Here is a 17,736-nt window from a genome sequence, read left to right as displayed (position 1 = left end):
AACTCGAGACCACTGTCCTATATTTGGCTTTCTCCTTCCCTGCACTGTGTTCTGGAATGTGCCTTAAGGCAGAAAGCTAGGGTTATGATAGGACTCAATTTTTTATGTTCCCCCTTTTCTCAAGTTTTATAGGCCTGAACTGCTTGTTGTCCCATATGTAAAACCAGTTGTTTCATATATCCAGTGTTCTGGTTGTCTGTAGGAAGAAGGCAAGTTCAGTCCCACTTACTCCAACATGGCATAGATGGAAGTCTGGTGTCAATTTTGATATTAAAATATTGAAATAGAGTACGGGAAGACTTCCAAGGTTAGTCAACAAGTATTAAGAAGCTACTAGTATTCTGGGTGGGTATAAAGGAAAATCTACTCCCTATAAAGATAACACAAACAGAACTATGCTTATTAGCTATGTATATCAACTATGTGTGTCGATTCCATAGGCAAGGGGGAGCCTGAGTATAATGCATAATCTTCAAGCTGGATCGATATGGAGTATTACCAAGTATACCCAGTACTGGATTTCTTTTTTTATTTTTTAATTGAAGTACATCAGTTACAGTGTGTCAATATCTGGTGTACAGCACAATGTCCCAGTCATGGATATATTCATTTCCATATTTTTTCATTAAAGGTTATTACAAGATAGTTCCCTGTGCTATATAGCAGACATTTAAAAAAAATTTATTTTTATACATAGTGGCTAACATTTGTAAATCTCAAACTCCCAAATTTATCCCTTCCCACCCTCTTTCCCTGGTAACCATGAGATTGTTTACTATGTCTGCAAGTCTGTTTCTGTTCTGTAGATGAGTTCATAGTGTCTTTTTTTTTTTTTTTTTTTTTTTTTTCAGAATACATGTATGAGTGATATCATGGTATTTTTCTTTCTCTTTCTGACTTATTTTACTTAGAATGACAATCTCTGTGTCCATCCATGTTGCTGCAAATGGCATTATTTTATTCTTTTTATGGCTGAGTAATATTTCATTGTATAAATATACCACAACTTTTTGTTGTTGTTGTTGTACGAATAGGCAAGGCTGTTTTATTTATTTTTTTGGTTGTGTATTTTACTTTATTTTTTTAACTTTTTTTATTGAGTTGTAGTCATTTTACAACGTTGTGTCAAATTCCAGTGTAGAGCACAATTTTTCAGTTATATATGAACATACATACATTCATTGTCACATTTTTTTTTTGCTGTGAGCTACCATAAGATCTCGTATATATTTCCCTGTGCCATGCAGTATAATCTTGTTTATCTATTCTACATTTTGAAATCCCAGTCTGTCCTTTCCCACCCCCCGCCCCCTTGGCAACCACAAGTTTGTATTCTATGTCTATGAGTCTGTTTCTGTTTTGTATTTATTTATTTATTTATTTTTTTAGATTCCACATATGAGCGATCTCATATGGTATTTTTCTTTCTCTTTCTGGCTTACTTCACTTAGAATGACATTCTCCAGGAACATCCATGTTGCTGCAAAAATGGTGTTATGTTGTTGGTTTTTATGGCTGAATAGTATTCCACTTTATAAATATACCACCTCTTCTTTATCTAATCATCTGTTGATGGACATTTAGGCTGTTTCCATGTCTTGGCTATTGTGAATAGTGCTGCTATGAACACTGGGGTGCTGGTGTCTTTTTGAAGTAGGGTTCCTTCTGGATATATGCCCAGGAGAAGGATTCCTGGGTCACATGGTAAGTCTATTCCTAGTCTTTTGAGGAATCTCCATACTGTTTTCCATAGTGGCTGCACCAAACTGCATTCCCACCAGCAGTGTAGGAGGGTTCCCTTTTCTCCACAGCCTCTCCAGCATTTGTCATTTGTGGACTTTTGAATGACAGTCATTCTGACTGGTGTGAGGTGATGCCTCATTGTAGTTTTTGATTTGCATTTCTCTGATAATTAGTGATATTGAGCATTTTTTCATGTGCTTATTGGCCATTGGTATGTCTTTATTGGAGAATTGTTTATTTAGGATTTCTGCCCATTTTTGGATTGGGTTGTTTGTTTTTTTGTTATTAAGTTGTATTAGCTGTTTATTTTGGAAGTTAAGCCTTTGTCAGTTGCATCATTTGCAAATATTTTCTCTCATTCTGTAGGTTGTCATTTTGTTTGCTTATGGTTTCCTTTGCTCTGCAGAAAGCTTGTGAGTTTAATTAGGTCTCATTTGTTTATTTTCACTTTTGTTTCTATTGTCTGGGTAGACTGCCCTAGGAGAACATTGCTAATAACATTTATGTCAGAGAATGTTTTGCCTATGTTTTCTCCTAGGAGGTTTATCATGTCTTGTATTATATTTAAGTCTTTAAGCCATTTTGAGTTTATTTTTGTATATGGAGTGAGGGAATGTTCTAAGTTCATTTATTTATATCCTGCTGTCCAGTTTTCCCAACACCACTTGCTGGAGAGACTATCTTTTTTCCATTGTATATTCTTACCTCCTTTGTTGAAGATTAATTGACTGTAGGTCTGTGGGTTTATTTCTGGGCTCTCTGTTCTGTTCCATTGATCCATATGTCTGTTTTTATGCCAATACCACACTGTTTTGATTACTGTAGCTCTGTAGTACTATCTGAAGTCTGGGAGGGTTATTCCTCCAGCATCATTCTTTTTCTTCAATATTGCTATGGCAATTCTGGGTCTTTTATGATTCTATATAAATCTTAGGATTATGTATTCTAGTTCTGTGAAAAATGTCCTGGGTAATTTGATAGGGGTCACATTAAATCTGTAGACTGCCTTGGGCAGCCCAGTACTATATTTCTAATGTATATAACTTAACTATAAGATTGGATGGAAAATTTTACTAAATTCTACAAATAACCATATTTCTATAAATTGTTGATTAATTTTAATTAATTCTTATTTTTATATCTTAGTCTTTTTGTTTCCCTCCAAATTTATAGTCATTTTAAATCATGAACTTGCCTGTCTGCACAGAGCAAGTGTTTCTATTTCTAAGCATGCCAAATCATTTAATTCCAAATCCGTGCTCTCAGGCATTACTTGTCTATAATTTAGCCTCAATGAAACATCAGCAAAGTAATATTTTTTTTATGCCCAGCTATTCATTTAATAATTATTAAATTTTTCATTCCTGTCCCTGTCAATCTTAACAGATGTAATTATCTCTGCCCCAGAACATTTAATTCTCAGTATCTTCAACGTCTTTATGTATATCAGGTATCTATTTCTCTAAAATTGACATTGAGAATATAAAAAAAGACTTTTTAAGTGTGTTTAAAACAAAGGCTGGATATTAATATTACTGTGTGGTTGCATAGCCACAGTTTTGACATGCCAAATCTGTTTTTTAGCCTCATTGTTAATGATGAAGAACTTTAAAAAGACAATGCTGGAAACAGATTTCTAATTTTTCACACCTCCTTAGCACCAGGTTGTAAGCTCTGTTGAAAATTTGATCAGGCTGATCTAGTTTCATTGCTAAACTACTTACAATCCCATGAGCAGTCTCTCAGTGGCTGCCAAATGTTCCTTGCTACTTGTTAGCTAGCTGTGATCCAGCTTAACTCTTGGCATTTTATCACTTAGGAGTCATATTAGGATACTGATATGGATCATTAGTCAACATGGGAATTATACAGTGGATCAGGAATGAGATTTCTGGATCCAGCATGACTTCTTATAGTCCATTAGGAGAACTTAACCTGGTCTAAGTTCTCTACATCTGAGGCTTCTTTAGTCAGTGACATTGGGATTTAGGGACAAAAGATGGAGAGTGGATTTTGGATACAGCATTTTGCAGCACAGACTACTCACCAGTGCTCAGGGATAACAGCTAGACATTCTTTATAAAAGAGCCCTTTTCTAGGCCTCTGCAGTCTTTTTATTGTTTATTTCCTAATCTTGATTTATTACCTTCGAGGAAATAAAGAGGAGAGGGAGGTTATTGTCTTTTGAGGATTTGTTTTATTAAAAATAACAAAACAACAAATATCTACCACCTACAACTAAATGGACTAAATTATTTCTTTAAAAAAATTACCCTTTGTTTGTAGGGGTTAGGCATCAGTGTGAAGGAATTGAGTTGGTGATGTTCATGTTGTCGAAATATAGTATTTTATTGAGTGGCTGAATCTTAAGTATACTAAGAGGATGATAATGCTAAAATAAGTATCTAAGGACACATCTTACACTTCCCCTTTGAATGCCTTGAATGGAGGAAACCAAAGGATTCTGTAAGTGTGTTATGCCTGGCCTGAGAGATACATTCATTAAAAAATATGTATTGGGTACTTAGTAGTTTAGGTGCTGGATATAACAGAGATAGACAAGACAATGCATTCTAGTAGTTTAATTTCAGGAGAAATTAGGAACAGCTGCTTTTTGAAGTTATTATCCTACTCTGTCTTCCCTCTACGTTTGCACAACTGGTGAGTTAACCAAAAGAATTTAAAAACTACAAATGGGAATCCATTAGTTTGAAAGCTTTGTTTTCTTGAGCCTTTTTTTTTTCCCTGCTAAAGGCGAGAAAATGGTGAAATACTAATAAAATCAGTTTTCATCATTGAAGTTTGGGATAAATGTATGTTTTCTCATATTAAATAGCTACTTTCTCATGCTTTCAGTTTCAACACTACATATTTTAGGATTATTAAAAGAATAGCACACAAAAGACAGGTTATTTAATAGGTAGTAGACCTAAGTGTGAAAAGTAGATGTAGGATGTCATGGTCAGGCTGACAGATATGGCTGTTTATTGGTAGATGGACTTCTCATTGTACAGGCACTTACCAAACGATGTTTATACATAGTTCATAACTCTGTCTACCTCACAGGAATACTGTGAGGCGTGATTAAATGTCATCTACAAGTGGCACACATTATATGTTCCTGAACAATTTTATAAATATTAAATCATATTATAACTAGCATTTATAATATAAAGAAAACTTTTGATGAATCCTGCTCATAAGATTAATAATATCCTTCCTATGGAATAAACAGTCCTATCTACTTTAATTGTTCTATAAATTCAGTTTCAACAAATTAGGCCATTTTTATTAATTCACTTTTGTGAAGTAATGATTTGTTTCATATAGATGTATTATATACACACATAGATACTGACATACATATCTATGTACGTATGTAGAAAGAGAGATACTTAGGAATTTGCTCTGAACTATAGGCAGTAGTCACCTTTTATTTATGTGTAGCCTGGAAAACTTGTTTGCAGATTAACAATACTGTCTTAAAAACCTTTTTTATATGTTGTCCATAGTTCCTTATTTTCCACCATTTCTTTTGGAGCATGAGATTTACCCTCAAATTAGATGGCTAGCTTATAGAATGAAGTAAATTCTTCACCCCTTTTCCAGACCGTAAGGTTCTTATTTAAAAGTATAGTTGAGAATTTGCTATAATTAGACTTTTAAATGACAGTATCTGTTGTAGATGTGTCATTAGATAGATACTTAACTTAGTGCTCTCAGATGATACCTGTTGGCAAGCCCATAATAGATTTTGTTCACATGAATGGCAAAAACTGTTTCTTTGTTAGATTTTGTAATTCTCACAAGCTAAATTTGCAATAATTTTATTTGGTGGTGTGGTTATGATGTTTTTTCAGATTTTAAAGTTCAAGAATTAAGCAGAGAGAAGTCTGTTAAGTGCTTGTTAAGTGAATATATCTAAATTCTGAATTATATTTTCAAACATGAAAATAACTACTGCAAAAGATTATACTATAAATCCAGCAACTTTCCTTTTTGTTTGAATGTTCTACATGTTCTTTGGTTAAAAAGTTTTGTGCATTAAGCTTTTCTACATTTAGGATAATTTCTTTAGGTTTGACTCCGAGTACTAAAATTATTGGGCCTAAGCGTGTGAACTTTTTTCTTTTTTTTGGAAGCTTCTGATGTATACTTATTGTCAAATTGGTTTTGAAAAGAATTACACTAGTTTTTCGCCATCAGCAGTATTTGAGTATCCCTTTTCTTACACATTATGTATTTACGTGAGAATTTAAATCCCATTGTTGCTTTAATATATATTATATATGTATTATAAATATATATTTGATTTTAATATATATTTGTTTGATTACCAGTGACAGTTAACATTTTCCACTTTTTAAAATTAGTTGTGATGTTTGTTACTGCTTCTGCTTATTTATCTAAGATTTAGCACTTTTACTTTCATATTAATTATTTATATATTTATAATTTAATCAGAATTATCTAAAATGTGTTCCCCCTTCTCACACCCTCACACCCCAAAAAATGCCTAACCAAAATTAGACAACAAACTAGAAAAAAAAATGTTTGCAGAAATTATATCAGAGGTTTAATATTTTTATTGAGCCAAATATCTTAGATTTTTGTGTGATGTGAATGGCATAAAGTTTAACGTTAGTTACTGGAGACACAGAGCTCCTATTATGATTGTTAGAGAACAGTGCTGTAACAGGAGTTGTCCTCCGGCCTCTGTCCCTACTCTATTTAGGCCATCCTGGTTTTATGCTTTATTTAGTTTGTTGGCCACATCCATGCTAGCTGGACTTCATCTGTTGCTGCTGCTTCTTATTAATGTTTCTACTGGTAGCCGTAGCTCACATTTCCTTCTACTCTTCTATACACAGTATTTATATATATCCATGTGTATATATGCTCATACTTTTAATTTTAACAATGAATTATGAGCATTTCTTCATTTCATTAAACATCTTCAAAAATACATTTCCTCATCACCTACATATATCACAATCTAATTATTTCTCTTTTATCAGATATTTAGGTTGCCAGTTTTTCAGTGCTATAATTTTGCTACAAGCTTCATTATATATTGTTTGGATTTCTGATTAATTCTTTAGAAGTATTTTAGAATAAAAATTACAGGAGCAAAGGATATAAAAGGTTTATTATTTAATTTTTTCCTATTTACTTGTTTATTTCTTTTTAAATAAGTAATAGAAAAGCACAGGGGGAATAATCAAATAGAAGAAAGTTTATGCTGTAAAATAACTTCCTCTTATCCTAGGCTCCCTAGGAGAAACCCCTAGGGATAAAGCCCTACAATAAAAGATACTGTTTGGATACACATGATTCTACCAGAGGGAAGCCTAGGGAGTGACACTTGTTGCTCCTGTGCCTGTGTGTATACAAAATATCTCTGGAAGAATATATGTATCATATACATGGGAGCATATTATACAGGCCATCCTACACTTTGTGTTTTTCACTTATTCACTTACCTTTTCACCTTGCCATGCTATTTTCCTGAAAAGCTGTACCAATTATTACACTTTCATATTTTATCCTTTAGGCACTGAATACTTTAATGTTTTTAGAGTCTTTGCTACATTCACTGGTGAAATTTTAAAATACCATTTGTGACTGGGAGACTGAATATCTGAATATTTAGGTAGCCATTCCTCTTATTTGACCTTTAACTTCCATACGTTGCTCATTATTTAAAAATTAAGGTCTTCATGTTCTCACAGGTCATTTTATATGAGCTCTTTGTGTATTAAGCATATCAGCCTTTTGTTGATCTGTTTGTATATCCTATTTTCTCAGTCCATTGTTGCTTTTTAATTTTATTTTGGGTTTTTTTGAGGGGTAGTCAGAGGTTTAACATTTTTCTGTATTTTTTCATTTTTATATGTCTAGTTCCCATCTAACTATATATTTTGTAACTAACAAATCCACTTTTGTTAGAATCATGTAGAAAAGTGTGAATGGGGTTCCCCCCTTTTTTAATGTAAAAGTTAAAAAGTTAACTTATAGACTGGTCCACATCCAAATTACTAGAATTTTGAATCTGTGAAGCCTACTTGAAAGATATTTGACTCTGTCAGAACTGGAAATTGATAGAATTTGAATTGTGGCATTTTATCAGTGGTGGTTGACTTTTCCGTTCAGCCTCTTAGGCACCTGTGAGTGTATATGTGTAACTGAGGGACAGTGAGTTGAGTGTGCATCACATGTGTAGGTGATACAGAATTACTGTTTTAAGGGCAGTGCCAAGTGGGCCCAAGCTTTGTTCTCTTCCCATTTTAACCTCTACATTTGCTCTTACTTACAAAGCTTAAGAGCTGGCAGTGGCCGGGGAATAAAGAAGATACTGAGCTGGTTCAGATATATTTTGCATTCTGGCTTTGGCTCTCTCTTTAGAATTGTTGGTCGTGATTTTGATAACTCAGTCAATGATATCTATTTGAAATTTAGAATGAAATGAGGGTGATTTAAATGTATGTGACCCATAAATCACTGATATGGTTTTTCATCAGTGTTTTAAAAAAGTCTGCATCTACTTTCTGAAACCAACTCTTACTGCATGACCGTTAAATTTTTTCTATGTATTAGATTAAATAGCCACTCTGTACTTTATCAGAAGTAGTTAAATTTCTTAAAGATCCTAAAAAAGGAAAAGGAAAATGCTAATATGAGGGTATACACAGTTTAAATATTTGTATTTCAATATTTATCTTAAAATTTTCACTGTCTAGTAGAAATTGAATCCAAATAATGTTTGATGATCCCATGTCACTGGGTAAGGGACCATACTGTGACTCACCTGCATTGGTCGACAGGTGTCACTCCCTACTCCCCTGGAATCATTTGTGTTCATGCACAAATCATATATTGCAGGGCTTTCCCCCTAGAACCTTATGAAGATTCTTGTTTCTGGTGGCCCTGATGCCTCTATTGTAGGGAGCTGATGGGAAATACACAGTATCTGTGTATGAAAGGAAAACAAATACTCCTTCTTTTGCTGTGGCTCCTAGTGGTTCCTCAGGAGCAGGAAGGAGGATAGAAAGGAATGGCGAATGTCGGAGAGATTGTGACGTTGGAATCCAGCGCACAGCTTGGTAATATAATGTGTGACAGAATGAACTGAAACTGTCTCAATCATTGTTACTATTTACTGTGCTCTCTAATCCTTTCAATAATACTACAAGGCAAATATTCTTCCCATTTTATAAGTGAGGAAACTGAGACTCAGAAGTTGTGTTTCATTGGAGGGGAGCACATGTACCATAAACAGATAGAGAAGGTGAATTTAACTCTGGACATGGTCAATTTAAGGGAGAGATATCTTGCTAGAAACTTCAAACAGTACTTTGGAAAAGCAGGTTTGGAGCCTGGTAGAGAGGCTGAGGCTAAAGAGAAAGGTTTGGGAAATCCCGTGCACAGAGGTGGTAGTTAAACTGTTGCAGATTTGCTGGTGACGTATTATGGAATCATCATGGCAGTAGAGCTGATTAATTGTTCACCCATGAGATGCTCCCTGCCACTCTTTCTGGAGCATAGGTCCTGACTGCTGGAAAGCACTCATTTAGTTCAAGGGAAGTTACAGAACATGGAGGTATGAGGTGGCGTTACTGCTTTTCTTAGCCCTGTCCCATTTTATCACCCTGTTGGTAACCATATGATGTGCTGCTGCAGCAGATTTTAAGGCGAGGAGGCTAGGTACAGCCCTTGAAAGATGCTTCAGAATCTTTAGTTCTGTAGTGTGAAACCCCTTCCCCCCACTGGTTCTGTGCCCCTGCTAGTACATCTTTTAGAATCACTGTCCTAGACCCATTAAGAGAGAGGAAATTGTTGCTTTAAATTCTGTTTATAAAGAGATATTTTTTGTTACCTAATTAATTGGGGGAAAATATAGAAGAAATACATTAGCCCCTTAAATATTACAAAGAATAGATTACAAGAAGTGACTTGCTTAACTTTAAGGAATAGTGTTTCTTGTAAAGACACAGCAATAGTTGTGCTCTGGCCTCAGCTCTTCTGGGGTCTGCTCTCTGTGCCCCCAGGCCCACCACAGTGCCCCTGCTTCACTGATTTCTCCATGCTTGGTGGGACAGCCTTACTGTTCAGCCTGTGACTTAGGCCAGGCTTTCTTGTCTAGCCTGCACCACTGGTTTGGCTCTAGGCCCAAGATTTTACAACGGACAAAGACTTACCTCAGTCTCCAGGGCAGTAGGTTGCAGGGCCGCACTGCCACTGGGGCTCCACAGTCTCTCCAGGAGAAATTTACAAACGTTTTCTTTTTTAAGGTGAAATTTGCCATCATGGTCAGGGAATCATGTGATAGGGTTGGGAGCGGTTAGTGGAGGAATAGGGTATGTGGGATATGTGTGCTTGAAGAATGTGTGATAAAAATCACCGGTAGGGTTTATTTGTTTGAAACTACAGGAACATTTCAATCCCCATATCTCAGCTGATGTGCTTTGTGGATGAACCACACTTCCACGAGGCCCATTACACAGGGATATGACATGCTCCCTCGCCTGTGTTAGGGTAGAAAAAGTTGAGAAGCCCTGGTCTAGGCAGTGGCATTCAACTTGAAGAGATTAGTTGTTTCTAAATTACATCCGTATACTCACATACTTTTTTCGTCTATAAGCAACTTTAACAGATGTCTACTTCCGGTACTTAGTAACTATAGAATGTATTAAATGTTTGGCAGCTTTGGAATGAAGAAAGAATTAAATGGACAGAACAAGTGATTTTATACAGGCTTTCCCTTTTTGTGACAAATACATGTTATGTTTTCATGAAAATGAAGGAAATAGAAAATATTCATTTTTGCAAATGCCATCAGTCTTTAACAATCAAAAATTTACTTGGCAAGAGAAATGGTGTAGCTATTCAGAATTGTAGTTATTGTTACATTGTTTTATTTACTGTAAACCTGGCTCAATATTGGTAAATAGTGTAGCAGAAACTGAACTGTTGTGAGCTATCTGGGCATCAGTCCAAGATATCATTAAAAATACCGCCTCAGACTAATTTGAGTTTATGAATAATATTTTGTTAACAGCTTAACTAAAATTGAGCCACATGGTGTAGCTTAAAATTCTGAATCCACAAGATAACAAGAGTAGTATAGGTGTATAGTGCATACTTAATATTCTATATTATGAGTGGTAAATTTATATGTGCTTTTGTTTTAACCTTTAAACTGTATCTATAAAGTTTACTTACTGCTGTGATTTGCTGTTAATTTGAATTTCTTATAAACTAAAATATTATTGGTTTAACAATCAAATCTAAAGAATAAGGAGAAGGTGCCTGAACAAGTATTAAAATAGACTTTCAGGACTCATTTTGGTATACCAATGTGTAAACAGCTGGAGGTTATGTTAACATTCACCAAAAAAATTGAAAGATACAGTGTAGTTGTAAAGGTTCAATACTTATTTATTTTACTAATGAAGGATAATAATTACATCTTAAAATAGGTTATGGGAATTACTAATGTTTGGTTATAAATTATTAGTTCATATTAGGTATAACAAAGGGAACTGAGGGTATGTAGGTTAGATGATCCAAAACAAAAATCCATATTTAGGTGTTTCTTGCCAAGAAAAGATATTAGTTGTCTTTTTCTCTGTGTGCTATTTTAAGTTCCTTCTGAACATACATGTATAGACTCCTATTGAAGAGATGTTGTAAGAGTTGATTTTCTGTCACTGTTAGTGAAAAATATTTTTGTAATGAAAAGACATGTGTATTATTTAAATAATGAATTTTAAATATACCTTTTCTCAGTAAATATTTTATTCATTTTTCAGGTTAGCACTCTACGTATATGAGTATCTGCTCCATGTAGGAGCTCAGAAATCGGCCCAAACATTTTTATCAGAGGTATGTTTTATATTTTATATATTTTTTTGCATTGCATTTTGATATCCTATATAAGTGAGTGAAAAATATACTGTAACAATTATACATAATACAGTAAGTGTTTAGTTACCAGAATGCAGAATATAGTTTTTGTAGATTATTTGTAAGCATTTTTAGTGTCCCAAAATGCTATTTCAACGCAAATAGCCTCCTACTCAACTTGACAGCCATTTTTTTTCTCCACAGAAATAGAAACTAATATTAGCCTTGGCAACAATAACCAAGAAAGCAAATTTGCTTTTTTAAAAAAAAAAAAAAGAGGCAAACACCATCGTATCTCTAGTTTTAGCAATGTCTCTGCATTATTTGGCAGTATTCACGGTTTTGGAAAATATGGTTTCTGTTTGTTTTTACTTTGTATGGATAATAGTGGATTAATGATTGAGCTTCAGTTAGAAAACATTTTGATAATCTTATTTCAAGTTCCTGTTTCTCTTTCTGCTTTTCTCCTTTTCTTTTTTTGAAGTATAGTCGTTTTACAATGTTGTGTCAGTTTCTGGTGTACAGCATAATGTTTCAGTCATCCATATACATACATATATTCATTTTCATATTCTTTTTCATTATAGCTTATGATAAGTTATTCAATATAGTTCCCTGTGCTATACAGAAGAAACTTGTTGTTTATCTACTTTATACATAATACTTAGTATCAAATTTGAGTTTTCTTAAATTTTTCTTCTCCAATTTATATAATGAGGATGAGGAGAGTGTTTACTGAGTTCTGTTATATGCCAGGCACATAATGTGCCAAGATACTTTACATATGTTATCCATAATTCTTACAAGAAATTTGCAAGGCAGATGGTATTATTTCTGATTTGCTGATAAGAACAACAGGGTTCAGAGAGTTTATATAACTAGCTTATGGTTACACAGCTTAGTAAGCTGAAACTAAAATTCAAACCTTAGGTCCAGGTTAATTTCAAAGCCCCTGTTTGTCCCTCTGTATCTGTGCTGTCCGTTGGGGTTGCCACTGATCAGATACAGCTCTTTGAGCACTTGAAATATGACTAATCCAATTGAGAAGTGCTGTATGAAATTGCACACTGGATTTTTGAAGATTAGTGTGAACAAACGAATATAAAATACCAATAATTTTAAAATTTTGATCACATTGAAATGATAATGGAACATCTGGAAAATTTAAGGCTGCTTGTTGGAGAATGACTTCTTAAGTCGTTGGATTAGTAAAGGACCATCTGATCTAAGTTCTTCTCACTCTATACCCAGGTTTTCACCTAATTCAGAACTGTTATACAAGGAACTTAACAAATAGGGAGACCTATTTATTTTGGTTGGGTGTTTGTGATACAAAAGGAGATGACTGAAGTGGCACCAGTTACTCAAGTATTCGATGTTCTCACTTTGGTTCAAGACAAAGTAGAATACTTCCAATTTTGGCATTCTCCCTCAGGATGAGTGAGGATATGGATAACCATGATGTTAATGAGCCCTGTGAGCTGGGATTTACTGTGCTGGGCCACCTCTTTCATTTGTATGGGTTTGCTTTCTGGACCAAGTAGTGAGAAGGTCCAATTGGAGATCCAGGCACCACCTGAACAAGTAAGATGTGTATCTCAGCAGCTGATCTCTCCCTTGGGCTTAGCCTTTCTCGTAGTGCCCTTGGCCGAGCCGATCAGAAATCGGACTGCTTTTGATAGCTTTTGTTATCAGTCAGAACAGAAGGGCACTATTAGCCTAGCTATGTTTTTTCTTAATTGAAAAGAGATAGCATTGGACCAACAGTAGAAATGAAAACATGTCTCTAGCCACATTGTGTTAACAGCTCATTATTATCTCTGAGTCAGCATAGATCATAAACCACTACCAGAATCCTAAAAGTAGTTTGTGTAACTTCATTTTCTTACCACCAGTGGGACAAAATTGAATATTCTTTAGGAATATTCTCAGTATAGAGCCCTTCCTCTGCTTTATTTCTCCTTATCCTTCAGTAATTACAAACAGAATGCTAAGAAATCTTCTTTACAATTCCATATCAATTTTTGTTACTTTCGGTTCATTAGAAACTGTCCCTTTCCTGGGTTATATTGTTTCATTATGCAAAGATAATTCCTGCTCATTCCTGAAATTTTGTGTGGTATTCATGCCTCAGAATGAGGCTTAGTGTCCGTAACAAATTAAACTAAGAGTTAGAGTGTTGCAGAGCAGTAGTTTTTTTTCTCTTCTTAAAATTTTTACATTGTTTATACTATATTCTAGCCTTTACTTGCCATACATTAGCCAGTAAGTTAGCTAGAAATAGGAGCTTAAAAATATCTAATGAATTGCTTCTTTAGATTTTATTAGGAATGCTAAATTATTGAACTCTATCGACTCCAAAATTTTGTTCTCTCCTTATATTTTCACCTATGTGAAGAAAGAAAATAATAATTTTCCAACCTGTTTCTTGAACTTTAATTTGGAGGCAACATAGTGTAATGTAGTGGGTAAGAGCATTCACTTTGAGACCACGTGTGGCTTTGAATTATGTTCTACATCTTATATACTTACTCAGTTTTCTCAATTGTGAAAAGAAGATAATACTTTAAAAGTTGTGCTGAGGTTTAAACAAGTTAGTACATATAAAGTGATTTGAAGGGCCTGGCTTGTGGTAAGTGCTCAAAATTGTTATTTTAAAAATTCTTGACCAGTTCTTTTCTATCTTGTGTAGTTTATTTCTTTAAAGTGGAAGTATAAATAAGTATATTTTATGCCTGTGGGTGCTCCAAGAATCTGTCGCTTGCATGGCCCACAATCCTCCTACCTCCTGGGGTTACCTATTCTATCAGGATGGCTCTAGGTCTAATCCCTAATATAATCGATTGTCTCAAGCCCTCTCTGATATCTCTGGGGCTTCCTCAGGGGAGGGAGGGAGGGAGGGAGTTAACAGTTCTCTTGTTATAATTTCTTGCTCTCAGTAAGCACGACAGCCCTGCTACTTCTCCTTCTAATGGCTGATACCTTTCCTTTGCCTGAACTTTCCTGTTTCCTTCATAGCCTGAAAGCGCCACTAACTCATTGCTCTTGTGTATAAAAGATTCTCACTGAAAGTTAGGGGAATACTGAAGTATAATATAAAGCACTGATTACGTGCGGTACAGGCAACAGCACTAACTCAAATATTAGACACAACTGTCCTTAAGTTCCTAGGTCTCCTTGCCACAGGGAGTTTGTCACTAGCTCTTGTCCTGAGAGGTCTGTTTGCCTTCCATCTTGTTGACTCCTCACAAACCTCCCCCATTTTCTCCTTTTCTGAATCCTCCCTGCCCCACTCCCACACCCCCAGGCTACTACTTCATGAGAGACTGGCAGCAACCTCCTAAATCCTTGTGATTTTATTATATAGAATATTAAATATTCTCTAATTTCCAACCATTCCTGGGGCCTCTGCCTTTCTAGACCAAAAAAATAAAAAAAATAAAAACAAAGATGGAAAGGATCTATCAAAGAGTTTTCCCAATAAAAAATATTCCTCTTTAAGAGGACTTCTACCTTCCTTCTGAAGCAGAGCAGCACTATTCAGTAAAACTTTCCATGATTATGGAAATGATCTCTAATCTGTGCTGTCTAGTGAATTCTCCACTAGTCACATGTGACTGTTGAGCCCTTGAGAAATGGCTGGAGCAATTGAGGAACATTCTGTTAACTTAATTTAAATGTAAAGAGCCACATGTGGTTAATGAGTACCATGTTGAATAGCATGGTTTTGGATTATATCTGCTTCAAAGTAGTCAGTTTTTTCTTCCTATTATACATCTATTTGCTTTAACTTTTTAAATTAAAATGTACAAAATTTTACTTTTTTTTTTACATTTAGTTTAGTGTATAGATGCACTCATACTTCTATACATGGAAGATTTTAGAAAATTAGTAAGAACAGTAGGTTTTATCTCAATTAGAGGTCTCAGGAATTTTGTCTGGGAACAAACATATACATAGTTGTACAGATTCCTTTCTTAACCCAGGAACTAGCTTTATCCTTTAATGGTATTAAATTTTTTTTTGAATATTGCTTCTCAAAATACCAAAGGATGTAGGAATACTGTGAAAAGTCTGGAGCCCATGAGCTTCAGACCTGCTGCTGTGCTGTCAGAGATGCTGTTGCAGTGGATCTGTGTCATCTAGAGTGGTTCCACATTGACAAGGCTAGACCCCCCCCCCAAAGGTGCTACTGACATCCCGAATTGCCCTACCCCTACCCTGCTGCTGCTGCTGCTGCTGCTGCTGCTGCTGCTGCTGCAACCAGCAACTGCTACAACCAGCAACTGCTTCTCTTTTAGAGCCAGGGACAAGAAGCTTCTCTTTTCCTCCTGTCTTTTGATCTCCTACTAGTGTCTCCTGATGGCAGAACTTAACAGGAAATTAGCCAGCAAGGAACCTAGGAAATGCAATTTTCAGAATCCTAGTACCAAGTGTAGAATGGAGTTTAGGAGGGTTGGTGTGGGGCTGAGTGATAATAGGTAAATGACCAGTGTACCTTGCTGGAAGCAAATAATGATGAAACGTTTTAAGTAAATGTGTGTATGTATGCATGTATATGTTTGTGCACATGCATGTGTATCATTTTTCCTTGTTTATGCAAATGTTAGTTTCTTATATACATTGTTCTGTGCTTTGATTTTTGTTTCACTTGTTTGACTTTAATTATTTTATATTGGTTCATTAAACTTGATAATTTTTTTTTGTGGTTGTGGTGTATTTAATTCCATGAAATGTATGTACTTTAATATATTTTACCAGCCCCCTAACTGATGGACATTTAGGTTGTTTCCAGACTTTTGCAATTACAAAGGATGTTTCAATGAAAATTGTATTATATATGTGTGTATATATAATTTTGCACATGTGACCATATTTATAGAATAAATTCCTAGAAGAATTGCTATATCAGATAGTATGTGCATTTGTAATCTGTAATTTTCATTTGTAAACCATATGCCATGTCTTACCCTGCCAGTATACCTTCCATTCATGAGTCAATGTTTGGCTCTGCATTTATGTAGGAATGCTGAGAATGCTAGATCATATGATAGAGGCACAGCATAATCACAGACAAGGCCCTCAGATGCAGAATATGGCAGTGGGAATTGGCCTTGAGACTTACAAAGTTACAGGAGAATATAGCTTTTAGCTGGGCTAATGATGGAAAGAAGAGAGGGGGACAATTAAACAGAAAAGCCTTAGGACTTTGGGCACACATTGGGGCTGGGATAATGGAAGAAGGAAAAATAGAATAAAGAGAGAAAAATTGTTTGCATAGAAGCCAGTTAAACGCCCAAAAAAGCCTGAAACCCATGAGACTCAGTACAATAGAAAATGCATCTTCATAAAAATCAGAAGAATTGTTTCTAAAATCTTGACATTTAGAGGTATTTTCTGGCCATTCTTCAACTCCATCATTAGTCCATGTTTACTAAAAAAATTAAACTTCATAGATGTATATCATTTTAAAATGAAAGTCCTCCTTTACCTTTTTCCAGAGATAATAGTTGTAAGTTTGGTGTGATATTTTTAATATGCATACACCCAAATGCACATATAGACATTCACACATTGTTTGAACAGAAAAGATTTTATACTGTATATATTGTTCTCCAACCTTCCATATCTCCATCTTGAAAAACTAGTATAGCAGGGCCCTTTTTCCATGTAGGTACATCTTATTATTTTTAATGATTGCACACTGTTCTGTAGTATGTAAGTCCTGAAATGAATTTTACATTCACATTGGTGAATGCTTTTGTTTCTAATTTTCTTTGTTTCTGACAATGCTGAATTGAATGTGCCTTAGTTTTCTATAGATCAGGGTTCTGTTTTCCTGAGCATCATCTCATGCTTTCTCTAAACAAGTAATATCTAAAGTAGTAATTAGTTTGGAGGCAAAAATATCATTCACTATGGAAACATTTTCCTATGTAGAACCATCTCTTCTTTGCAAATACTTAAAACATTAATTGTTGTTTGTTGAATAACTATGAAAGGATGGCTTTTATGTTGACTTCAACATGATGGACTGAAGTTTTAGCTATTTCTGCCACAGACTTGCAATTTAGAGTGAGAAAAATA

The 17,736-nt window shown here is 34.9% G+C and overlaps 1 protein-coding gene across 7 annotated transcripts in view; it reads left to right on the top strand.

The window, feature by feature from the left end:
• SSBP2 (single stranded DNA binding protein 2) overlaps positions 1 to 17,736 on the top strand; it is a 248,500-nt gene that overhangs the window by 54,142 nt on the left and 176,622 nt on the right. For 4 of the 7 annotated variants that reach the window (XM_010949231.3, XM_010949228.3, XM_010949232.3 and 1 more), the window contains exon 2: positions 11,556 to 11,628. In XM_010949231.3, the coding sequence (XP_010947533.1) occupies positions 11,556 to 11,628 (73 nt within the window). Of the gene's footprint in view, positions 1 to 4,294; positions 4,405 to 11,555; positions 11,629 to 17,736 lie in introns of those variants that run through there. The other 3 variants (XM_074360321.1, XM_074360320.1, XM_074360319.1) reach the window with 1 other exon arrangement.

This window comes from Camelus bactrianus, chromosome 3, assembly GCF_048773025.1.
Source record: "Camelus bactrianus isolate YW-2024 breed Bactrian camel chromosome 3, ASM4877302v1, whole genome shotgun sequence".
Classification (NCBI taxonomy): Eukaryota; Metazoa; Chordata; class Mammalia; order Artiodactyla; family Camelidae; genus Camelus; species Camelus bactrianus.
Note: the sequence above shows the minus strand (reverse complement) of the source record. Positions and strands in the feature narration are given on the sequence as shown.